Source organism: Grampus griseus, assembly GCF_964374135.1.
Source record: "Grampus griseus genome assembly, chromosome: 20".
NCBI classification, from domain to species: domain Eukaryota; kingdom Metazoa; phylum Chordata; class Mammalia; order Artiodactyla; family Delphinidae; genus Grampus; species Grampus griseus.
In genome coordinates this window covers 52,284,062-52,309,024 of record NC_139014.1, presented here as the reverse complement: position 1 = coordinate 52,309,024, position 24,963 = coordinate 52,284,062, and the positions used below count along the sequence as shown (strand labels likewise).

General features: G+C 37.5%; 1 protein-coding gene across 1 annotated transcript in view; it reads left to right on the top strand.

Moving 5' to 3' along the window:
* Positions 1-24,963, top strand: part of EFCAB5 (EF-hand calcium binding domain 5) — a gene marked incomplete at its 3' end in the record, with an annotated part of 114,038 nt that overhangs the window by 31,913 nt on the left and 57,162 nt on the right. The window contains exons 5-8 of the mRNA XM_082678052.1: positions 4,216-4,783; positions 12,185-12,341; positions 14,745-14,793; positions 16,173-16,240. Of these exons, the coding sequence (XP_082534178.1) occupies positions 4,216-4,783; positions 12,185-12,341; positions 14,745-14,793; positions 16,173-16,240 (842 nt within the window). The remainder of the gene's footprint in view (positions 1-4,215; positions 4,784-12,184; positions 12,342-14,744; positions 14,794-16,172; positions 16,241-24,963) is intronic.

Genomic DNA, 24,963 nt, shown 5'->3' with positions numbered 1-24,963 from the left:
GAAAAAGTATACCTTATTCATGAAGTAGAAGACTTAATATTGTTAAGAAAGTAGTGCTCCCTCGATTGACCTCTAGATTCAGTGTAATTCTAGCAAAAATTTGTGCAGGGTTCTGTATATGTGTCTGGGTGTATATAAAATAATTTGATTCTAAAATTTATGTAGAAATGCAAAAGACCTAGAAAAGCCAAGGAAATCTTGAAGAACAACAAAGCTGGGGGATTTATATTACTAAATATCAACATTTATAATTAGGTTACAGAAATTAGGACAGTAGGACATTGACATAAGGATAGACAAATAAGCCAATGAAATAGAGTCCAGTTGAAAGTCCTGTATTGAAAACAGGAGGTGTTTTCAATAATGATGCCAAAATGGAAAATATGTATTTTTGAGTCCTACCTCACCCCACACATGCAAATAAATTCTACATGTATTGTAGATATAAATGTGAGTGATAAAACAGTAAGTAATTTTAGAAGATGACAGGAGAATATTCTCATGATTTGCTAATATTTTGTTGAAGATTTACATCTATATTCATAAGGAATAGTAGTCTGAAATTTTCTTTTCATGTGGTGTCCTTATCTGGCTTTGGTATCATATCTATGCTGGCCTCATAGAATGAGTTAGAAACTGTTATGTCCTCTTCAATTTGGGGGGAGGAGTGTTGTAAGGATAGGTTTTAATTCTTTAAATGTTTGATTAAATTCACTGGTGAAGCCATCTGGTCCAGGACTTTTCTTTGTTGTGAGGGTTTTGATTACTAATTTAATCTCTTTACTTGTTATGGGTCTGTTAAGATTTTCTATTTCTTTTTGAGTCAGTTTAGATATTTTTTGTGTATTTTTTGTCCATTTATTCTAGGTTATCCTTTTTATCTCTGTGAGATTGGTGGTAATGTTCCCACTTTCATTTCTTATATTAGTTTTTTTGTATCTTCACTCTTTTTCTCTTTGCCAGTCTAGCAATTTGTCAATTATGTTGATCTTTCCAAATAACCAACTTTTGGTTTCATTGATTTTCTCTGATGTTTTTATAGTCTCTATTTTGTTTATCTCCACTCTAATCTTTATTATTTCCTTCCTTCTGTTAGTTTTAGATTTATTTTACTCTTCTTTTTCTAGTCCTTGAGGTGTAAACTTAGATTATTGATTTGAGATTTTTCATCTCTTTTAATGTAGTCACTTAACAGCTATAAATTTCCCTCTGAGCATTGCTTTCACTGTATCCCATAAGTTTTGGTATATTGTGTTTTCATTTTCATTCATCTCTAAGTATGTTCTAATTTCCCTTGTGATTTCTTCTTTAACCCATTGGTTGTTTAAAGGTGTGTTTTTTAATCCCACAGATTTCTCCTGTATCTTCAAAGAAGACACTTTGTATGATATTTATATTTTTAAATCTATTAGGATTTGTTTTGTGGCCTAACATATAGTCTCTCCTGGAGGATGTCCCATGTGCACTTGAGCAGAATGTGTATTCTACTGTTGTTGGGTGGAATACTCAGTGTAGATCTGTTAGAGCTGGTTAATTTTTGTTTATGGCATGAAGTATGGGTCCAACTTCATTTTTTTTACATATGGATACCCATTTGTTACAGCACCATTTGCTGAAGAGATAATTTTTTCCCCATTGAATGATCTTGGCACCCTTGGCAAAAGTCAATTGGTCATATATTTATGGGTATATTTCTGCTCCAGGCTCATCTTGAATATTTCTTGCCCCAGTCCTAGAATCAGCCATTTTTTCAATGAGTCCTGATTTTTTTTAATTGGAGAATGATATTAGAAACCAAGGTCTGGGGACTTCCCTGGTGGCACAGTGGTTAAGAATCTGCCTGCCAATGAAGGGGACACGGGTTCGAGCCCTGGTCCGGGAAGATCCCACATGCCGCGGAGCAGCTAAGCCTGCACGCCACAACTACTGAGCCTGCACTTTAGAGCCCATGCTACACAACAAGAGAAGCCATCGCAATGAGAAGCCTGTGCACCGCAACGAAGAGCAGCCCCTGCTCGCCGCAACTAGGGAAAGCCTGCACGCAGCAACGAAGACCCAATGCAGCCAAAAATAAATAAATAAATAAATTTAAAATTTCAATCCTATTAAAAAAAAAAAAAAGAAAGAAGCCAAGGTGTGAGCACTAGGTTTACAAGCTCTCGTAATTTTTAAAAATAATATAACTATATTTTTAATTTCCTCTAATTGCTCTGAGGATATTAATTACAGCTCTTTTAGAACTCCTTATATTTGTTCTATTAGTGGTGCTTCCTTGGATAGTATTAATCATTGCATTTGTTTAGTCATGGAGTTGGTTTTCATTAAATATTTGGTGATCCTTATGTGTCTGTTTACATTTGCATTTGGGAATCCCTGTTTGCTTTTCTCTGGATGACGTTTCTGTTTTCTGTAGCCTGCTGCCAGTGATTGTGGAGGAGGGGTAAGATATGCAGATTGTGGAGGAGGGGTAAGATATGCAGACAGTGAAGTCTGTCAGCAATTCATTTTCTCTGTGTGTGGAGGCATTATTCTGCCTCTCTTGCCCGAATCCCCTTGTCCCATTTCAAGGGTGAATGCCTCTGGTGCCCGATGATTAGCTCAAATGGGGATGAAGATAGACAAAAAGGTCAGTCATTCCCCTGCTATCCGTATCTACACCCTTTAAACTTAAGGTGGCCCAGAGCTGCTCCCAAATTTCACAGTCATCTTCTGGATCTTTTTAGTCTTATAGTTTCTTTAATCAATCTAATCCCATCTACCTTATATTTTTCAGAGACCCTCAAAGTTTCTGAAGGCCCTCTTCATAATTGATTGTTAGCATTCTTTTTTTTTTTTTTTTTTGGCTGTGCCACCTTAGTTGTGGCATGCAAGGATCTTCGTTGTGACATGAGGACTCTTAGTTGTGGCATGCATGTGGGATCTAGTTCCCCAACCAGGAATCAAACCCAGGCCCCTTGCATTGGGAGCGTGGAGTCTTTGCCCACCAGAAAAGTCCTTTTTTTAAAATTAATTTTTACTGGAGTATAGTTGCCTTACAATGTTGTGTTAGTTTCTACTGGTTGTTAGCATTCTTATGTTCATATTAAAACACACACACACACACACACAAACACACACACACCCTTTTCTATCATTTCTAGAGATTTTGGTAGGGAGGGCATGTAGGTCCTGACCTCAGTCCACTATCTTGGTCTAAAATCTCCAACATGAAAGAAGTTGGAAATATGAGAGTGGGAAGAAATATATTTATTGGGTTGGCCAAAAGGTTCATTTGGGTTCTTCTGTAACACCTTATGGAAAACCCCGAACAAACTTTTTGGCCAACCCAATACACGTACATGTCTGGTAGTCTCTCTTCACTGCCTACTCAGCAGACATTTTCCCACCTTTTGTCTGCCAATGGAACTTCAGTTTTGTAGCAGATGGAAATCACTTGATATCAGAGAATTTGGTCTAAACCCTGACCAAATTTGGTCTAAACCCTGACCAAGGAATAAATTATGATTGATCAAAACTATTCTCAATAACCCTTTTATCTTTACCAGCTATTGGCCTAGGGTGGGCATGTAACCTAATTAGGGCCAATGAAATGTAAAGGAAAGTCTTAGAGTGAGGAGTCTGGGATCTTCTCTTCTTGAATAATATAACAGAACCTCAAGAGGAGAAAGCCCCTTCGTTCTCAATCCTTTTCTCCTGTAAAGAAGTGATGCCTGGGCTTCCCTGGTGGTGCAGTGGTTGAGAGTCCACCTGCCGATGCGTGCCCCGGTCCGGGAAGATCCCACATGCCGCAGAGCGGCTGAGCCCGTGAGCCATGGCCGCTGAGCCTGCGCATCCGGAGCCTGTGCTCCGCAATGGGAGTAGCCACAACAGTGAGAGGCCCGAGTACCAAAAAAAAAAAAAAAAAAAAAAGAAGTGATGCTGGAGCTGCAATAGCTATCTTGTGATCCTGAGATACAAGCACAAAAAATGAATAAAGAACAATAGAAACATGCTAGGTACATAATAAAAACACTGAGCTGTTGAATGGCTTCTGATTAAGAAAACAGTAAATGTCCTTATGGTTAAAGTCACTGCTGTCTAATTTTCTGTTACTTTTAGCTGTGTTCGAATATACCATGTAAATGGATGTAAAATAATTTTCTAATAATATTCTAAAGTAACATAGATTAAAATCTACTTCTAATATTTCTTACATTTCAATTTTTGTCCCCTCAGAATTAAACCTGGAGCAGCCAAAAATCTCTACTTGTTCACTAGAGGACTCTAGAATCTCAAAGAATACTGTATTTAGAAAACCTGCAGAAGTGATTTTCAATTTAGATCAAACTGCACAAAATTCAAAGCTAGAACAGTCATGGAAGAAAAATCTTTTTGAAAGAGTGCAGGCAAGAGCCCAGGCAATGCAGCAGAAAATCATAGATAAGGAAAATCTGAAGAAGGAACTAGAAAAAAAGGCTGAAGAAAAACTCCCCATGGATAATTTGGCCAAAGAGTGGTTTAATACTGAAAATATGACACTGAACACTCGTGCGTATTTACTCGACAAACTTCTACCCACCTTAGTTCCTGGAATGGAAAAAATGTTAATGCAAGTGGAAAAGAAAAAGCTTTTGGCAGAAGTTGATATTCCAACCAAGTTTGATCCAATTAACCATTTGGGGGAATACTTAATGAGAAACAACCCTAATTACATCAAAGACTCAGGAATGTCTGGTTATCAGAGGGTGATGAGAAATATTGCAGAAGACCTGAAGATAAACGTTCCAAGCACTACTTACAACAGGTACAGTTTGTTGTATTATCAGTTGATGATCTAGCTCCTTATGTTGAAAAGCAAGTAGAACAATAACATAATCATACAAATAGGACTTAAAGTAACTTTATAGTTCTTCAAAAAGTATTTATTGAGCTACTACTATGTGCTTCACTATTTATGAGGCACTGTGAAGACTAACGAGGTATATTAAGTAAGTTCCTTGTACTGATGAGTTTAGTTATCTCACTAGGATCCCAAGTGTATATTTATTTGTTTATTATTTGTCTTCTTGCATTGGAAAGTAAGCTATATGAGAGGAAGGACTTTTTAAAATTTAACTTTTCAGATAGGTAATATGTTCGCCTGGTTCAAAAGCTGAAACGTATAAAGTGTTATATGTTAAAAACTTTCTCTCCCATTCTTTTCCTCCATCCACGCAGTGCTCCACCTCTGCTATAAATAGCTACTGTTCTTAGTTTTCAATGGATCCTTCCAGAGTTTCTTAGTGCATACATAAGCAAATGCAAATATACATTCTTAATTTTCTTCCTTTTATCCAAAGCATGTGAATGAGTTACAAATATTTTCCTGTTTTTCACCTGTCATTTATCTTGTGTCATGTATAGGATTTTTTATTTCTATGTGGTCAAATTTATTTACTTTTATTTTATGGTTTCTGGGCTTTGAGTCATTGTTACATTTCATTTCAAGATGTTAAAAGAATTGTCCCATGTTTTCTTCTGGAATTATTTTAATTTTAATTTAAAATATTGATCCATTTAGAATTTATCCTAGTGTAAGATTTAAAATATGTATCCAACTTTTTCTTTTCCAAATGGCTACATAGTGAGCCCAATAACAGTTACTGAATAGTCTATATTTGTTCTTTTCTAATCACTACTGTCTATTCTTGTGTGTTTACTTTTCAATATGAACTTTAGGATTCGTTCATCTACCTGAGAAAAAGAAGAGTGGGGGAGAGAGAACACCAAAAGAAACGTTATAGGAATTTTTATTGAAATAAGATTAAATTTATTCATTATCTTAGGGAAAATCAACATCTTTAATAATGACAAGTGTTTCTATATGAGAATGCTTGTCTTTCCATTTGCTCATCTTATTCTGTATCAGTCAATGTTGTCTTAAAGTTGTTAGGAATATCATGAAAGAGTTAAAGTATTTAAAGATGCTTTCTTTGCTGAGATTATCAGAATTAGGGTTTCATCTTCCTCTGGCAAAAATCCAAGATCCATATGTCAACACAAGACAGTTTCAGGCATTTATAGAATATTCAGAAATCCTAGGGATGCTTTACAGCAGCACAATGTCTATTGACTTAAAGCTTGGATACCCAGCAATCTTAGCAAAAACAGTCCTGCTTTTAAATTCTCTGAACTATATCACTGTTTGTGTTGTTCTCAATCCATTAGAGAGCTTTGGAGAAGTCCGTTCATTTTAGGAATGAGTTTTCCTTACTTATGCTCAAGAAAAAGGACACATAATATTTTTGTTTGATTTGTCAAGACTTTATCTTCTGGTGATAATGTTAAAATGTCTGTTTGACTCAACCTGATCTGAAAATTTTTCATCTGCCTACTTCCCTGGACAAAAATGGATTCATCTTTGTTTGGTGTCTAAGTACGATAGATAGAGAAGACACTTCTTACTGATTCAGAACAATTTATATAGTGGTAGCCACTTATCTAAAAAATAAAATATCACTGCCATTTGTAATTTTACATATGCAATATACTTTCATTGCTTTCCCTCAGGTTTCCTGAAAGACAGGTATAGAATTGAAGTGGACTATAATTCTTACATGTAAATTTGCAAAACTGATAAGGAGGGTAGGTTTGTGTCATTTTGTTTTTCTTCATATTTTCTTTTCTTTTAGCATCTTTTCCCTCTGATTCTTGATCCCTCCAATTCTTGAGAATGCATATTCTATGTCACTACTGCCTTATTGTGAATTGATAATGAAAAATATTTGCACTTAAAGTAAGATTACAGGGCTTCCCTGGTGGCGCAGTGGTTGAGAGTCCACCTGCCGATGCAGGGGACACGGGTTTGTGCCCTGGTCCGGGAAGATCCCACATGTCGCGGAGCGGCTGGGCCCGTGAGCCATGGCTGCTGAGCCTACGCGTCCGGAGCCTGTGCTCCGCAACGGGAGAGGTCGCAACAGTGAGAGGCCCGCATACCGGAAAAAAAAAAAAAAGTAAAATTACAAACTTTTGATAGCTTGATTATGGTGATGGTTACACATATTTATATGTGTTGAAATTTATACAACTATGCACCAAAAAAGGTTAATTTTACTGTATGATATATTTTTTTATAAGTTAAACATTAAAAAGGAAGTGTAGAGAAAGATTATTAGTGTTAGAATTTTACACTGTTGCAGAGAAGTACACTATTGCACACTATTTTCTATCACATTGCACACTATATTGCATGCCATCTTCTATCATATCTATATTTCCAACACTGAGCGAAGTATTTGGCATGAGTTGGGCCTCAATAAATATTTGTTAGATGAATGAATTAATAACTTAAATTTATTGAGGAGTCTTCACAGTCAATCAGTATTTATGGCATAATTATTCAGTGCTTAATGTTGAGCCATACCTTATACAAAAAAGAAATACAAAATTTGGTTCTTGTCATGAGGAGCTTATACACTCTAGTTGAGGAAATATGACTAAAACATAGATAAATTTATCAAAATAGTTGTCCAAATAGCACTCTCCCTACTTCCTACACTTTTATCAACCTGTTCCATCTGGTCTTTTTTCCAGGCTCTCTTCAATAACTGTCACTTACCAATATGACAACATTCTCTCTGCTTCTAGGCCCAGTGGAAAGTTTGCAGTCCTCATCTTACTTGACCTCTTAGCAGTGTTCAATTGTGTTGGCCATTTCCTCCTTGAAATGCTGTTTCCCTTCCTTCCATGATATCATTCTTTACTAGTTTTCCCTCTACCTCTGTTTAATCCTTCTCAGTATCCTTTGCTGGTTCATTCTTTGCTACCTGATCTTCAAATATTAAGGTTCCTTAAGGCATAGTTCTCCTATCACTCCATAATCCATCCCTGAGTGCCCTTATTACAACACATGTAACTATCTATTCAGTATGTGCACTTGGATGTTTCACGAGCATCTCAGTTTCAACAAGTCATTGTCTTAATTGATCATCCATCCAGATTTTTAAGCCAAAACCAGAGGGATCAACCTTGACACTTTCTACTTCCTCATTGATCACTTCCAGTCAATCATTAAGTCCTGCTGATTTTACCTCCTTCTTTCAAATCTATTCATTTCTGACCCTCCCCACTGCTGTCACCCTAGTCTAAGCTACCATCATCTGTCACCTGCAATATTGCAATAGTCTCCTAATTGTTATGTTTACATCCATTTTGCCCTCTTCCACTCTATCATTTACCTGTAACTGAAGTGATTTTTTTAAAGTTTAACGTTTTCATATTTTTCTCCAGTGTGAAACCTTTCAATGGTATCCCTTTATTCTTAGGATAAAAACCAAAATCCTTAACTAGGCCTATACAAACTTTCTTGTATGACCTGGTCTCTGACTTTCTTTCTAGCCCGGGCTCCCACCTCTCTCATTCTCACACTCTATACCCCAGGCATATAGGATTTCTTTCAGTTCTTCAAACATACTGTGCTTCTTTCCACTTCAGGATCTTTTCACATGTTGTTACTTCTTTCCCTTCCTCTTTATCTTATCCTCCCAGTGCTTCAGAGTTCAGCTCAAATACCACTTCGTCATGAATTTGGGTTGTGGTCTTCCCTTATAGGCTCTCTCATTGCATCCTGTGTTTCTTCTTCATCGCACTTATCAAAATTGTAATGGTTGTTTCTCCTGCTGTAATGTGAGCAGGAACTACATCTGTCATATTCACCATTGAATCCCCAGCATCTAACACTGTGTTGTGTAAGTAATGCTCAATAAATATTTGTTAAATGAATTAACTGACATATTCTAATCTGGCTTAGAATGATGAAAGTTTTCTTGGTTTTTTTTGATACATAAGATTATTTTGAGATATGTCTTAATTTGGAGTAATTGAGTGTTTAATTTTGAAATCTCTATGATTAGTCATCTGTACTTAAGTGGGAGGCTATAATAAATGTTCTTCATCATTTTATAAAATTCCAAATAGGCCTAATTATTTAGCTGTTCAAATATCATTGATTAACCAGTAACTTAGATTTTTCTTAAGTCATTGAACCTTATGTCAGGAACTTCATTTCATAATAAGCTGTATATTGAATAAACAGAAGAAAATGGGTTAAGTACAATAACTAAGTAGACACATATCATATATGTATTTTTATAGGAATACTCATCACAGGAATAATGTGGACATGCTCCAAGAATGGCAAGAAGTCCAATTTAGCTCTGTGAAACTAAGACCATCAGAGCTTAAAAACAAACAAACAAATAAAAGCTGAGTTTATTAACTTGCCAGGCAAAGGAATCTACACCAGTGAAGAATTCACTGACTAGTGTGCTGAAGGGGAAAATTCTGGAGTTTTTAAGTGTTAGGAAGGGAGCTTTATAGTGGTTATAACAACTGAAGACGATCACACTGTATATAGGACAGAGTGAGTCCATAGGTTTGTACATGATTGATTAAAACAAGTTCTATTGTTTAGCAGTTGAGAAAGAGTCCTCCCTTAGGTCTAGTAATGGTCTGGTGTACTGGGGTCACTCAAAGTTCATGATCAATTATGCACTTAAGCTGGTTAGAACCAGTTTTTATGAAATACAACATTCAGTTTTGATATAATCTAGGCAAATACTCTGAGTGGAAGATTTTCCATACACAGCTTGAATGGATGGATAGGATTTGGATTGTCACAATTAGGGTAAGGAAGCATTTTTATTTCTTTAATCAGTTAGATTTATACTGTGCTTTTCTTTAAAAAAGCTCAAAACAGTTGTTAAGATGGCAAAACTGTTTCGTTAGTTAGCTTTTGCTGCATAACAAAATACCTCAAAACTCAGTGGCTTAAATAAACAATCATTTATTTGCTCATGATTTTGGACTGGGCTCATGGCTCATCTCTGATCCACATGGTATCAGTTGGACTCACTCATACATTGCGGTAAAATGGCAATGATAGTCTTAGTCATTTGTCTATTAGTTGGCTGACTGTTGGTAAAAGCAATGGAGGTAACTGGATCATCATCCAGCAGGCTAGCCAAGGCTTATTTCCAAGGTGGTGGTAGAAGTGCTCTTAAGTTCAATACAAGAGAGCAAACCCCAATGTTTAAGCACTTTTTCTTCCAGTTTTATTGTGATATAATTTATAGCACTTTTCAACTTTCTGCTTCCATCATGTTTGCTAATGACCCATCGGCTAAAGCAAGTCACATGGCCACAGACAGACACAAGAGATGCAGAAATAGACTCCAGCTCATAATGGGAAAAGCTGCAAAGTTACACTGCATACAGACAGACATGCATACAGGAATGGGAAGAATCTGTGATAATTTTTACATTTTACCACACTGCAGGTTTTTTTCTTTCAGGTCTCCTTAAATGTGAATTTATACTTAGAATCTGCTTACAGATTATGGCTACCCTACACTACCCAAAGTTATGAGTTTTGGATGCTATGGAATTCTGTTGATTAATTTAGATATCCTCTTGAGATAATGCAGACCACTAAAGAGAAATTTTATTCAGTCCCTGAATGAGTTACCTAGTAAATTAAAAATCCATCTGGATTATATTTGGAGTCTCATGTGCAGTAGCCCTGAAGCACAAAACTAAGTTTTGTTTCTAAATGTGGGCATTAATAAGAGGGAGGAAATGATGTCTGAACTGAGACCTAAAGGACGTGGAGGATCGAGTCAAACAAAGAGAGGGAGGAAGGCTTTTCAGGCAGATGGAAATAGGACAGAAACTCAATTTTGTTAATCTATGTTGATTAATACACATGAGAATCTGGAGACACCGAGTACTTATTACACAATATCACTTACTTATCTGTTCTGCAGTGGACCCTAAGCTTTATAATGGCAGAATCTATAGTAGGTGCTTGATAAATGTTTGTGTAATGAGTAAATAAGTAACTGACTTAGTGAGTGAGTGTGAATGAGTGAATAATGAGAAAAAGCTAGAAGAAGGACGCAGACACAGAACAGAAAATCATGCAGAAAAGACAGAAGTTGAGGAGAGTGCTGTACAGAGACAGGGGAAAGGGGAGAGGAGGATAGAGAGAGAGGGAGAGAGGGAGAAAGATAAAGCAGCAGGGGGAGAAAGAGTAGGGGAAGAGCAGAAGAAGAGCCAGCCAAGAATAGACTGGGGGTTCTGAGATAAGTGATGGCGGTTTGGCTAGTTAGTAGTCGCATTAGAGGAACTTAGCACATCCTTTAAAATGCTAATTAATCTTCCAGCAGTTCAGAAACAAGCCCTTCTGCACTATTTAACAACTTGCCTATTTTTATTTTCAAACTTCAAAGTTTATTTTTGAAGGCTTCTTTTCTTAGAGAATTTTGAAGGCCTTATATGGGCATAAAGTAATGATTTAGATTTTAGTTGTTTCTTTTGGATTATTGGAGTTCTCCAGTTTACCAGTTCTTACTGAGAATTCTTTTGCATTTCCAAATCTGTCAGATTGCCCTAGTCTCTCTTCTTTGAAAGATGAAGACCTGACTCAAACATTACTTGAAAATTGTATTTGAAACCAGCAGCTATTTTTATTATTCTGAACCATTTTGGTGTTTCAATCAAAACCAGTTTTGGGGTTTTGAAGTCCTAGTAGGGATGATAAACATAGGAATGACTAAAATCACATTCTTCCCCCATTTTCAACCTGGGTGATGCAACTCTGTCTGAGTACAAGTTAGCTATTATGCTCAGAGGCTGTCAAAAGTATTTGACTCCGGCCGGATAAAAGAAATTGGCAATAAATTTTCCTAGACAGAAATCAGAAGTTTGGTCCAAGGCATCAGAATTACCTGAGATGCTTTTCATAAATGCAGTTTCCAGGCTCCCACCCTAGACTTGGAATTAGAGTCCTTCCAAGATGATTTACGTGTCCAGGGAAAAAAGAGGCCCACCACCTTGAGGCTTTAGTGCGTTCAACCTTGCTTTTATATGTGGCAGGTTCTAGAGCTATTCTTAGTGCTTCTTAAGTACAGTATTTAGTTGAGTAAAATAAGGCCTACCTCTATAAAAAGTCAAATAATAGTAGAAGGCAGCTTATCATTAATGCCAAATTCAGTATGTGCTGGGGGAAGGAGGGATCCCTACAGGCTTGAATGAAGGAAAATTTCATGGAAAACGACAGATCCAAAGTTTAAATGAGGCTCTGAACTCCTGTATTCTGCCATTTGAACAATCTGAGTCAAATCCAGTGGTCTCAACTTGACATTTCTTCTGTTTCTACATCCTTCAGAGTATCCAAGATGAAGGAGAATATTAAACAGAAACGAGAACAAATAGAATGCATGAACAAAGTCAAAGCCAAGGTGGCCAACACATGGAAACAGGCTCTGCAGGAACAGTTCAATGAGTGGATTCTAGACCCCAAAGGAATGATTCCTATGATAGTGGTAAGGAAGAGGGTATCTGTGAAGGGTAGGTGGAATGGGTGATAAGAGGGTGATTGCTAGATACTGAGCAGAGTGCTAGAAACCTCCCTCTAAATTTTTGGTCCTGCTGATGTAAGTCTAGCCCATGAAAGTCAATTTCTTCAATTTTCTCTTGAACATTAAAAAGAAAATTCTAGGTAGATTTCCAAAATATTGACTCTGGCTGAATTTCACAAACTCTTCCTTACAGACAGACATAGCTTTCGTTTGTTTTTTGTATGTGTGTGACTAATTACTTCTGTGGACTAAAAGACCATATCCTTTTTTGGGGGGGAGACCGTGCCACACGGCTTGTGGGATTTTAGTCCCCTGACCAGGGATCAAACCCAGGCCCTCGGCAGTGAGAGCACAGAGTCCTAACCACCAGACCGCCAAGGAATTCCCTAAGAGACCATGTCTTTAGCTCTGAAAAATAACTGTACTCTAAGAGTTATATATGTTCTCTTAGGTGTATATAGATGTGAGAATAATTATTGGTTAGATACAATACCAAGCATATTTCCAGTTGCTAAAAATAGACCAAGGAAGACAAGCCACAGACTGGAAGAAAATATTTGCAAAAGACATACCTGATAAAGAACAGTAATATACAAATAACTCTTAAAATCAACAATAGGAAAACAAATAACAGATTTTAGAACGGGCAAAAGATCTGAACAGACACTTCACCAAAGATATACAGGTGACAAATAAGCATATGAAAATGTGTTCCACATATGTCATCAGGGAAATGCAAATTAGAACAGCAGTGAGATACCACTACACACCTATCAGAATGGCCAAAATCCAGAACATTGACAACACCAAATGCTAGCAAAGATGTGCACCAACAGAAACTCTCATTCATTGTTGGTAAAATAAAAAAAGGTGTGGTCACTTTGGAATACAGTTTGGCAGTCTCTTATAAAACTAAACACACTCTTACCATACAATCAAGCCATGGTAGATGGTCCTTTGTATTTACCCAAAGGAGTTGAAAATTTATGTCCACACAAAAGCCTACACATGGATGTTTACAGCATAATTGACAAAACTTGGAAGCAACCAAGATGTCCTTCAGTGGGTGAATAATAAATAAATGTGGTACATCCAGATAGTGAAATATTATTCTGTGCTAAAAAGAAATGAGCTATCAAGCCATGAAAAGACATGGAAGAACCTTAAATGAATATTACTAAGTGAAAGAAGCCAATCTGAAAAGGCTATATACTGTATGATTCTAACTCTATGACTTTCCAGAAAAGGTAAAATTATGGAGGCGGTAAAAAGATCATTGGTTTCCAGGAGTGAGGAGGGGAAATAAGGATGAATAGGCAGAGCACAGAGGAGTTTTAGGGTGGTGAAGCAATTCTGTACAATACCATAATAATGGATACATGTCATCATATAATTTTCAAAACCCATAGAATGTATAACACTAATGTAAACTATGGACTTTGGGTTATGAGTTTCCAGTGTAGGTTCATTGATGGTAACAAATATACCATTGTGATGGGGGATGTTGGTAGTGGAGGAAAGCTATGTATGTGGTGGTCGGGGGCAGGAAGTCTATGGAAACTCTCTGTACTTTCTGGTCAATTTTTCTGTGAACCTAAAACTTCCCTGAAAAATAAAGTCTTATTTTTAAAAAATGGACCAAGGAACTTCCCTGGTGGCACAGTGGTTAAGGATCCGCGTGCCAATGCATGGGACGTGGGTTTGAGCCCTGGTTCAGGAAGATCCCACATGCTGTGGAGCAACTAAGCCCGTGCGCCACAGCTACTGAGCCTGCACTCTAGAGCCTGTGAGCCACAACTGCTGAGCCCACGTGCCACAACTACTGAAGCTCTTGCACCTAGAGCCCGTGCTCCACAACAAGAGAAGCCACCGCAATGAGAAGCCTGCGCGCCACAACGAAGACCCAATGCAGCCAAAAATAAATTATAAAAATAAAAATAATAAATAAAAATAAAAAAATAAAAAATGGACCAAGAAGAGCTCAGAAATTTTGTTTTTAGTCATTGAAGACTGAAGAATTATAGAGGATTCTTTGGATTGCCAAACTGGTTGCCAAATTTGCCTTAGCTCCGTCATGCCCAATGTCTGAGTGTTGTTAGAAATTTCCTTAGAGGGGGCAAATGGGATCTGCTCAGCATCCTAGTTCTCACACAAAAAGGTTGAAAATCAGTGAGGAAATATATACAAAAGCATTTTATATACTTTGAAATCTGCTATAAACTAAATGTTAATTATTACTATTTCTGTCCCTGGGTTAGAAGAATTACCTAGGACTTAAATTAAAAGACTACAGATGGCTTTTAGTCTAAAATACTTAATATATGCTAATTGAAAAGTAGTATATGGTCTCTTTTCTTTGATTTGCAGATTCAGAATGTCCTTCATGAATTTTTTCAAAATCCAGATTTCCAGCTTGGTAAGCCTGCCTGTTACTGCAGTGTTTATATTTTTCTCTGTCCTTTTTTTTGAGGGTGGAGGGATGCTGAATAAAGATGAAGAGTCATGTAGTCAAGCTCTTTTGCTCTTTTCAGTTGGAGAATGTAGAAAAGCAGAGATGCAATCAGTGATTTTTAATTCTTTCAGTCGAGTGCCCCATTTTATTACAACTATTTTTAATAACCCTTTATTATCCTATCAAATTCCTAGAAAATATTGCTTACATACACAGAATTTTAAAAGAAAGATATAATGTCATAACTGTGATCTGAAGGAGAGATACAAGTAAAGACATAAGAAAATTAAATTGTGCTGTATTTCAATATATAAATGCTTAGTTACAACTTCGCTAAAAGACATATGGAATAGTCAGACATTTGTACCTATTTATAATGAATATTTAGACATAAGAAAAGTAAAATTATATCCAATCAGTCATACTCTTTGTATCTGGCATTTTGAAATAAGAGCAAAATGAATGGATTTTTATATACATGTAGAATCCTCGGGCTTCTCTGGTGGCGCAGTGGTTGAGAGTCTGCCTGCTGATGCAGGGGACACGGGTTCGTGTCCCAGTCCGGGAAGATCCCACATGCCGCGGAGTGGCTGGGCCCGTGAGCCATGGCTGCTGAGCTTGCGCGTCTGGAGCCTATGCTCCGCAATGGGAGAGGCCACAACAGTGAGAGGCCCGTGTACCACAAAAAAATAAAAATAAACTTTTTATGTACCAGCCCATAATAGGCAGGAAGAGTTATTCTTAGAAGTAGGAGAGGAATCCAGTGTATTAATTCTTTTATCATGAGCTTTCATACAATTTATGTGTCCTAGTAAGGTCAATAAGGATCATGTAATTGTCATATCAAATAGAGGTTTAAAAAAGTCTTTATTTCAAGTTTTGCTGTTTATATTTTTGTATTATTTGAATCTTTTACCAAAAGAATATATTCATATTTATTTAATTTTTAAAATATTAAAGACAAAATTAAGTATTTAAAAGGAAAGTTTGTGGAAGTGTTGTGTTTTAGGACCTTATAGCATAAATGCTAGCATAAACCAACACAGATATTTTTGCAGTCTTTTATACTATTGATGAGCCTATTTATTTCTGCTTTATCTTGACATGGTCATTAAAAATGTAGGCATGTTCTTTAGTGTTTGAGTTGCTTAGTTAAATAGAAGTCAGGAAAAATAATAATTTTGTAGTAATTGGAATGTTACCCAACTATATATCATTTACTCTATTATAAATATTGATGGACATTAAGAATTTTATGTTCTTTTGGAGTACTATGATATGAATATAAAATATGAATGTATCACAACCAAACTATCAAATAACCTTTGTTCCATAATTAAAAGCATGCTGCCAACAATTGGATATTGCTGACTCAATGGAACCAAGACTGAACAAAATGGAATTTATAGAAGTAAGTTACATTATTCATTATTTGAATCAAATTATTTTGCCAGTTTCAGTTGTCTTTTGGTGGATGTCACACATACATTAACTTAAATGAAAGCATAAAAACTTATTTTATCGATTCTAAGATGTACACTTTAAAATATTTTAACCCCTCTGAAGTTAGGTTACATCTTATAATCAAAGGCATGTTGCAACTTCTTTCAGTCAGTGGTACTCATGATGCGTGTGAAAAACTTCCACTGACACCTTCGGGTAGGGCCAAGAAAAACCAGCTTGTTCTATTCAGTGAAATCTGGTTCTACAAATAATAATGAGGTTTCAAACTTACAAAGCATTTCCTATGGGCCAGGTGCTGTCCAAAGCTATCCATATATTAACTCAGGTAATCTCAGCAATCCTTATTCCTACTTTTATAGATGAAGACACTAAGGTATAGAAAAGGTAAGTAACTTGTACAAGGTCTCAAAATTAGTGGAGCTAGGGAAATTTGTATTCAGGCAGTTTGGCTTAGAAGTCTACATAAAATTACAACTGAGAAAGTATGATTCTATTGTAGTGGAATAAGCAAAAGAAGCAATTTAATAGTACCAGGGTCCTAAGTCTTCTATAGCCTGCTTTTATATTTTTTCATGTCTCTCCTCTAATTCCCCTTGTTTTTCTCTGAGTCCCAGAGTCAAGGTAACTTTCTCCTCCTCTCTTATACCCTGGCTCCATGGAAGGTGATGACTATGCACTATATACAATTTCAAGGTTCTGTATGAAGGATTTCTGGAATCCTTGAAATGATTATCATACAGATAAGTATTTGTCAATCCTGTCTCAATTATGTTCTGTTTTCTTAGATTCTGTATTTGTCTATTTGGCATCCATTAGTCACACGGCCAAACTAATGGCCAAAGTTGTTTATATGTCCTCCGTGATCCAGAGCACATACTCTAAACCACCTCCTTATTTAAATCTCACTCACCAAACCAATATTTCCCCTGCACTAAATCAACCCAGGGCCAGATAGATACCAGATAACTAGGGACTGCCCCTGTACCCCAAGGCCTGCTGAGATTATTCAAGCTAGCCAATCCTAAACTGTTTACTCTGCCCTACCTTGCCTTTCCTGAGGAAATCCCCAAAACGGCTCTGGCCTAGGCTTTCCACTTACTCCTGCTTCTGCCTCCAGACCCAAACCTGGTGCTCCCTCTGTGGCTTTGCATGGCATGACATGCTCCCTTCTCTTGGAAACTGTAAATAATAAAAAAAATCTTCTGTCAGTGACATTAGCTTCCCCATGCCAACACTCAGCCATCTCCATAAACTATTGGATTGGCCAAAAACTTCTTTCGAGTTTTTCCATAACCCAAATGAACTTTTTGGCCAACCCAATAAAATCTTGTGAGCGCAAATGAGAAAAGTTACTCAAAGAAAAATATGCAGAAGAATAAACTATAGTATTTAAATGGTTTAGAAAAAGTCAAGGCTTTATCACTTTAATGTAGTAATAAATGTAACTTAAATATCTTTGCAAGACACTGATTCTAGATGCTACTTGCCTTTTTGTCTTATACTAGTTTCCCTAAAATGGGGCAATTTAGAAAATTTTCTTATTTTTTAAAATATATAAGTAATACTATATGAATTTTATGGTATGTGAATTATATCTCAGTAAGAAAGTAATATTCAGTTTCGAAAATTAAAAATATAAAGAAGAAAAAATTTTTAATCCATAATTCATTTTAATGGAAACATTATAATATAATTATTATAATTTATTTAATCATTTATTTATTGTTGGACATTTCTCATTATTCACTATAAATATGATGATTAACATCTGCATATAAACTTTTGTTTACAGCTTAATGTGGACTGAATTATGCCCCCTGCAAATTCACATGTTGAATTCCTAACCTTCCCAATGTGATTTTTTTTTAGGAGATAGGGCTAACAGAGGTAATTAAGGTTAAATGAAGTCATAAAGGTGGAGTTCGAATCCGATAGGATTGATGACCTTATAAGAAGAGAAAGAGAGAGACCTCTCTCTCTTTCTACATGCATGCACTAAGGAAAGGCCATGTGAAGACATAGCAAGAAGGCAGCCATTTGAAACCCAAGAAGAGAGCCTTCACCAGACACCAACCCTGTTGGCACCTTGATTTTGGACTTATCAGCCTGCAGAACTGTGAGTAAATACATTTCTGCTGTTTAAGCCGCCCAGTCTGTGGTACTTTGTCATGGCAGCCCGAGCTAAGACACAGTAATTTCCTTAGAATAGGTTCCCAGAAAGAATTACTAGGTCGAAGAATAAACATTGGAAGGATCTGGGTATCTATTGTCAAACTGTGCTTTTGATTATACTGATTTGTTCTCCCATTAGCAATATGTGAGAGCTTTCGAAGCACCATATTCTCACCAATAGTGGGCATTATTGCATATAAGAAATCTCTGCAATTTAATGGCATTTTGTTTTTTAACTTTTATCTTTTTGATTACTAATGAGGTTAAATATTTTTCTGTGCAATTAAAATTTTTTTCTTCTGTGAATTATCTGTTCACATCCTTTGCCCATCTTACCTATTGATGTTTATTTTTTCTTATGGAATTGTAAATGCTCTTTATGTACTAAAGACATTACCGTTTATGCTGTAAATTGCATGTATTTTTCAAGTTTTTCCAATTGTTTAAAAAATTTTAATGTGTTTTCTAATTTCCAAAAACTTTTTTTTTTTTTGTGGTACACGGGCCTCTCACTGCTGTGGCCTTTCCTGCTGCAGAGCACAGGCTCTGGATGCGCAGGCCCAGCGGCCACAGCTCACGGGCACAGCCGCTCCGCGGCATGTGGGATCTTCCCAGACCAGGGCACGAACCCGTGTCCCCTGCATTGGCAGGCGGACTCTCAACCACTGTGCCACCAGGGAAGCCCTAATTTCCTGGACTTTTTGAACTCCATGAATTCCCTTTGTTTTGGTAAAGAATTTCCTAATAATCTGTTTCAAGAGAAGTCTGAGAGAGAAGTATGTCTAAATTTTTCTTGGTACATTTTAAGGCAGAGATTACCTTGAGTTGTCAAAAAGTGCCCATAATTTTTTTTGATAATAATCCCACAAATGGCTGTATGCCCCTCTCCAAAAAAAGTTTCTGTAGGTTGATTGGTTGTTTGGAACTTGAAACCCATTTTCCAAATAGAAGTAATATTTTATATAGTGGTCGGGGTCCTTGTTTTCAAAGTTCCTGAAATGGAGTTCTTAATAATCATTAAGTAACTATTTCTGTGGGGGAAAGTGCTACCTGAAGAAGAGGGCAGGGCTTCCCTGGTGGCACAGTGGTTGAGAGTCCGCCTGCCAATGCAGGGGACACGGGTTCGTGCCCCGGTCCGGGAAGATCCCACATGCCGTGGAGCGGCTGGGCCCATGAGCCATGGCCGCTGAGCCTGCGCGTCCGGAGCCTGTGCTCCGCAACGGGAGAGGCCACAGCAGTGAGAGGCCTGCGTACTGCAAAAAAAAAAAAAAAAAAAAGAAGAGGGCATCACCATGCACTACCAGGGAAAGGAACTTCCTTATTTCTAATCCATTGGTGATGACTATATACGAGACCTTTAGTATGACAAGGTTCATGGAGTAAAGGGTAAGGATGGCCTCAGGTAGAAGAGAGCCTCCGAAGACCCCACAGTGAGGAACTGAAGGAGGCTGTCCTCTTATCAATGCAGATCATCCTTTCCCATCTCTGGGGGGTCCAGAGAGTGACACACTTCTATTTCTACTGATACTAGCAATCGGCCCTTGACTGATGGATGTTCTTTCCCTGATGCAGTTTCACAGTTAGTCCCCTAAACCAGGGGTCCCCAACCCCCAGGCCGCACAGCAGGAGGTGAGAGGCCAGAGAGCCAGCGAAGCTTCATCTGCCGCTCCACATCGCTTGTATTACCGCCTGAACCAACCTCCCTCCAACCCCCCGCCATGGAAAAATTGTCTTCCACAAAACCGGTCTCTGGTGCCAAAAAGGTTGGGGACTGCTGCAACTGTTGCCTCAAAGTAATACAAAGTATAGATTTCTCAGACAAGAGTGAATCCTTTTAAAGAACTATTCTCTAGGGGTATGTGGCCTACTTATCAGTTCTGCTCACTCCAGGCACCAGAATCTTGACTCAGATTGTCATTTGTGTTCACCATTCCCAGTTATTTGTAACAAACGTTTAGGTGTTCTTTATCTTGTAATTATCTAAATACAACAGAAGTATAAAGAATGGGTGAATGCATACCACAGAATAATAACTCTCTATATAGTTTGCTTTATGTTTGTCCCAGTGGATTGGAGATGAAAAGATGCCACAGACACAACGCCTGCAAAGTTTCGTTTACAGATACTTACAGAGAAAGTTTGTTATATAAAGCAGGATACAACACAGCATGCTTCCAGAGGATCCCTCGAGTTCCCCACAGGGATTAGACTATTGGCATGAATCAGAGTAGAGGGTTTCAAACCATCCTGGTTTGCCTGGGACTGAGGGATTTCTCAGTATATGGGACTTTCAGTGCTTAACCAGGAAAGTTCCAGGCAAAGTGAGTCAGTTGGTCACCCTAATTGAGGAGCTTACTTTGCTTACTTTGCTTTTCTTTTTCCTTATCTCCCACCTGATCATTGTGGATGATCTCCACGTATCTACCTGCTCACCAAGGACAAGTGAAAACAACCCAACACCTTCCTGTTTACTGTGGAACTGGCTAAGGTTGAGGGTCAGTTTCCCAGCAGCATCCTTCAGTAGACATAGGCTTCAAGCAGTCTGAGGTCTACACCTGAATTATAAAATGGGCTTAAGAATAATTATATACAAAACTGCAATTTACTATACAGTGGGATTCAGATGTTAAGTTTTGATTCTGCCACACTGAGGAACCAGTGTACCCCTTGGCCAGGTGTAAATAAGAGCCAGGCCTCTGCCTAGACTCTCTTTTATGGGATTCTTTGTTCTTGCTCCAAAGTGGTCTGCTTTGAGATGGTCACTTCCTTATGCTCAGTTGTTTTATATCAATCAGACAGTCTGAGGCCTTCAAACTGACACAGCTCAAAGTTTAAACTTTAAATAGAGAGGCTTCATCAGCTGTACCCAAAGATTATACTTTAACATATTCTACTAAGTCCAGGCTGTGCATTTTCCTTGAGATGGTATGCATCTGAGTGGCTTTCTATTCTCTCTAGTTCAACTGTATTTTGTAATTTTTGTTTGTTTTGTTTTGCTCATTTTGTTTTCCATGTGCTTTGAGCTATGGCAGAGAAGGACAGAAGATGGAAGAATGATGGCTTTGGGAGAGGTAGAGGCAGCAATATGTTGTGAAACTACCTGAGGAAACCTTAGGAGGAAACCAGGGAATTTTAAGCCAGGGAAATGGGAGAGCCTATGGTAAACTATCCTCCAAGTTGGTGTGTGTCTTCCCAGGTGGTCTTCAACTGTAAGAAACACACAACTCAAGGAACTGTCTGATCAGCAATTCCTTATTGTTTGTATTAGTTTGCTAGGGCTGCCATAACAAAGTACCATAGACTGGGTGACTTAAACATCAGAAATTTAATTTCTCACTTCTGGAAGCTAGAAGTCCAAGACAAGAAATTGGCAGGGTTGATTTCTTCTGAGAGTCTCTCTCTCCTTGGCTCGTAGATGGCCATCTTCTCCTTGTACCGTCACGTGGTCTTCCCCTCTGTACATGTTCAAATTTCCTCTTTTAAAAAAAATTTTTTTTGGCTGCACCGTGCGGCTTGCAGGATCTTAGTTCCCTGACCAGGGATCGAAACTGTGCCCCCTGCAGTAGAAGTGGGGAGTCTTAAACAGTGGGCTCCCCGCCAGGGAAGTCCCAAAATTTCCTCTTTTTTTAAGGGTACTAGTCAGATGAGGGCCCACCCTAGTCACCTCATTTTAATTTAATTACCTCTTTAAAGATCCTATCTCAACATACAGTCACATTCTGAGGTCCTGGGGGTTAGGCCTTCAACATATGAATTTTGGGGGCACACCACTAAACCCATAACGTTGCCTAAGCCACCTTTCACCAGTATGGGTTAGACTGTGTGTTTCAGTCTGTCACTTTTAGTATTATTGGATATTAAATGAGGCCTTTGTTCAATTCATTTGTTAAGCAAAGTTTTTAAAGATCAGAACATTTTTCTGCTTTGTTGAATATATAATTAGCATTAATTGTTTTTAAAAGTTCCCTGTCTGAGACTGGAAAGCTAATTTTCTGCCCAAATGCTATATGAACATATCACTTCTTCAATGATAGATAGCAAATATACTATGTGTATTTCAATATTCTATAGTTCTTGCTTGCAGACATTTCTGAAAACGTTATTTACTACCAAGGCTTCCAAACACAATTTGGAAGTTAATACCTAACATAAATAGTCTCCAAACATAGTTTTCTTCCTACTGCTCTCAGATCACCTACTTCATCAATCTTCCAGTATGTCTATAATTAAATAAGTGTGAATCCCAAGGCTGTAGAATCTAACAGTAGCTACCAACCTGTTAAGTGTGACATTTACTGCATTCTCAACATTTTGATTTTCCTGTCAGAAAGGAAAATCTTAGAATTCATTATGTTGGGATCCAGCACACACAGACAACTTAATTAAGTACAGTTTTAATGTTTAACAGCTCACAAAGTGATTAAACTGAAGGATATTAGTAGTTAATCATATTCTTAAATTCATCTAAGCAATTATTTCAGGACTTATGGATATTAATTGACTCATTCCTTGGGAGGATGTGAAAACACAAAAGCTACCATATGTTTTCATTTTTTCTGTTTTTACAGGAGATACTGGCAAACTGCTATAATTGTTCTATTTGGAATTTGATTTGTAGTTCAGTTGGCATCTGGTTGTCTTTCATGTCATATAGCCCATGCTTACGGAATATGCTCACTCAGAAAAGCCATAGGCTATAAATCTAGAATGTTAAAGTGTCTCTTGGAGAAACAGTTAAACTAATTCTTGATTTAATAGCATTCCCACAGCCAGAAAATTCATATGGCTTTGAGGTCAATTCCCAAAAGCTTAATACAAAACAAGATGAATCTTTTCATGAATCAGTAATTTTTATTTCAGCATTAGAGCACTGAGCCACAATATTGCCAGAAAATGTCAATTATTTGGAAATTCTACCTTATCAGTAATTTAGAAAAGTACCTACTATTCAAGCAAAAAGTCATTAAGGATTGAACAATAGGATCTTAGAATACTGGTATACTTAGGACCAGTTGCCTTAGACCATCTAATTCAAACTTAAGTGAGTTTGAGCATAAGAATCACCCAGAGGGCTTCTAAAAACAGATTCTAGTTCTCACTCCAGAGTTTCTGATTCAGTAGGTTTGGAGTAGCGTCCCCAAATTTGCATTTCTAACAAGCTCTCAAGGGACCACACTTTGAGAACCACTGATCTCATTGAGTTTTTCCTTCTAAGATACGTATGTCAGCTGAGAGGACTTTTATTTTATAAAGAAAACCTTCTTGATCAATTTCTTACCTAGTTCAAAAGGAGACAAGAGCGATGGCTGCAGATAACTTATTGCATGAAATACCTATACTCTGTACATATACAGGGTCCTCTCCATGACCCAGTGAGATAGCGACTGTGATAGCTATTAGGGAACAAATTAAGGAACTGGGAAGTCCAGCGACTCATCCCAGGTTACTCAACCAGTAAATATGGGAACTGGGATTTGACCCCAGACAAAATGTGAGGTCTTAACCGGTATACTATTCTGCTTCCCAAGTAACAGAAAAGAATTAATAATGCTCACTAATCCATCAAGAATAATGACAATTAGGTTGTTTAGGCAGTTAAGGAAATGAAATATTTAGAAAAGCTCCTTTGCTCTGTTTAAATTTTCCTCTTTTGATCTCTAAGCCAGTTGAATGATGGTTTATGATTCATTAGCATGGATTCAAGTCTAATATTTCTCTTACATAATACATCCTAAATTTGCCTATATGATATTAATGAGGAAGTGAAATATCGACTATAATCTTCATTTCAAAGATTATGTCAATGAAATATGCCAACAAAATGTTCCATTTCAAACAAACTGTATTAGTTGTTATTCTTTAATTGTAAGAAACAGGAACCAACCTGAGCTAACGTAGCTGAAAATGCAATGTGCAGAAAGCAAGGGCAGGAATTTGTTCTGGCTTCAGGAAGAGACTGGAATAGGGAGTTGGAGAACATCAAGACTCTCTTCTCTCTGCTTTTTGTTTCATCTGTCTCTGTGTACAGACTTCTTCTGCATCCTTAGTTCACGTGGAGAAATCTGGCCTCCCAACAAATCTTAAGTTTACATTCACAGGTCCAGCCCCTCTCAGAGATCAATTGGCCATTCCCCAGTCCTAATTCTCAATTCGCAGTATAGAGAATCTGAATGAGTTTGTTTAGGATAAGTATCCTCCCATGGCCTAATCATTTCTAGCTATGGAAGCAGGGTCATTCAGTACAAATTTGACTGCCACTGTGCTTGGGGCAGAGGAAGAAATCATTGACTTGTGAGGTAGGCTAACACCTAAAGAGGAGTTCACTCAGAAACTCTTCCAGTGGTTGATACACTGCTCTCTATCACAAGATACTTACAGTCACGTGTAGATCAAGATTGTAATGTTCCTGACCTATCAAATTAGCAGAAATGTGGAAAGCAATACACACTGATGATGAGGCTGAAGAGAAACAGCCACTCATTCATTAGTGGTGGGAGT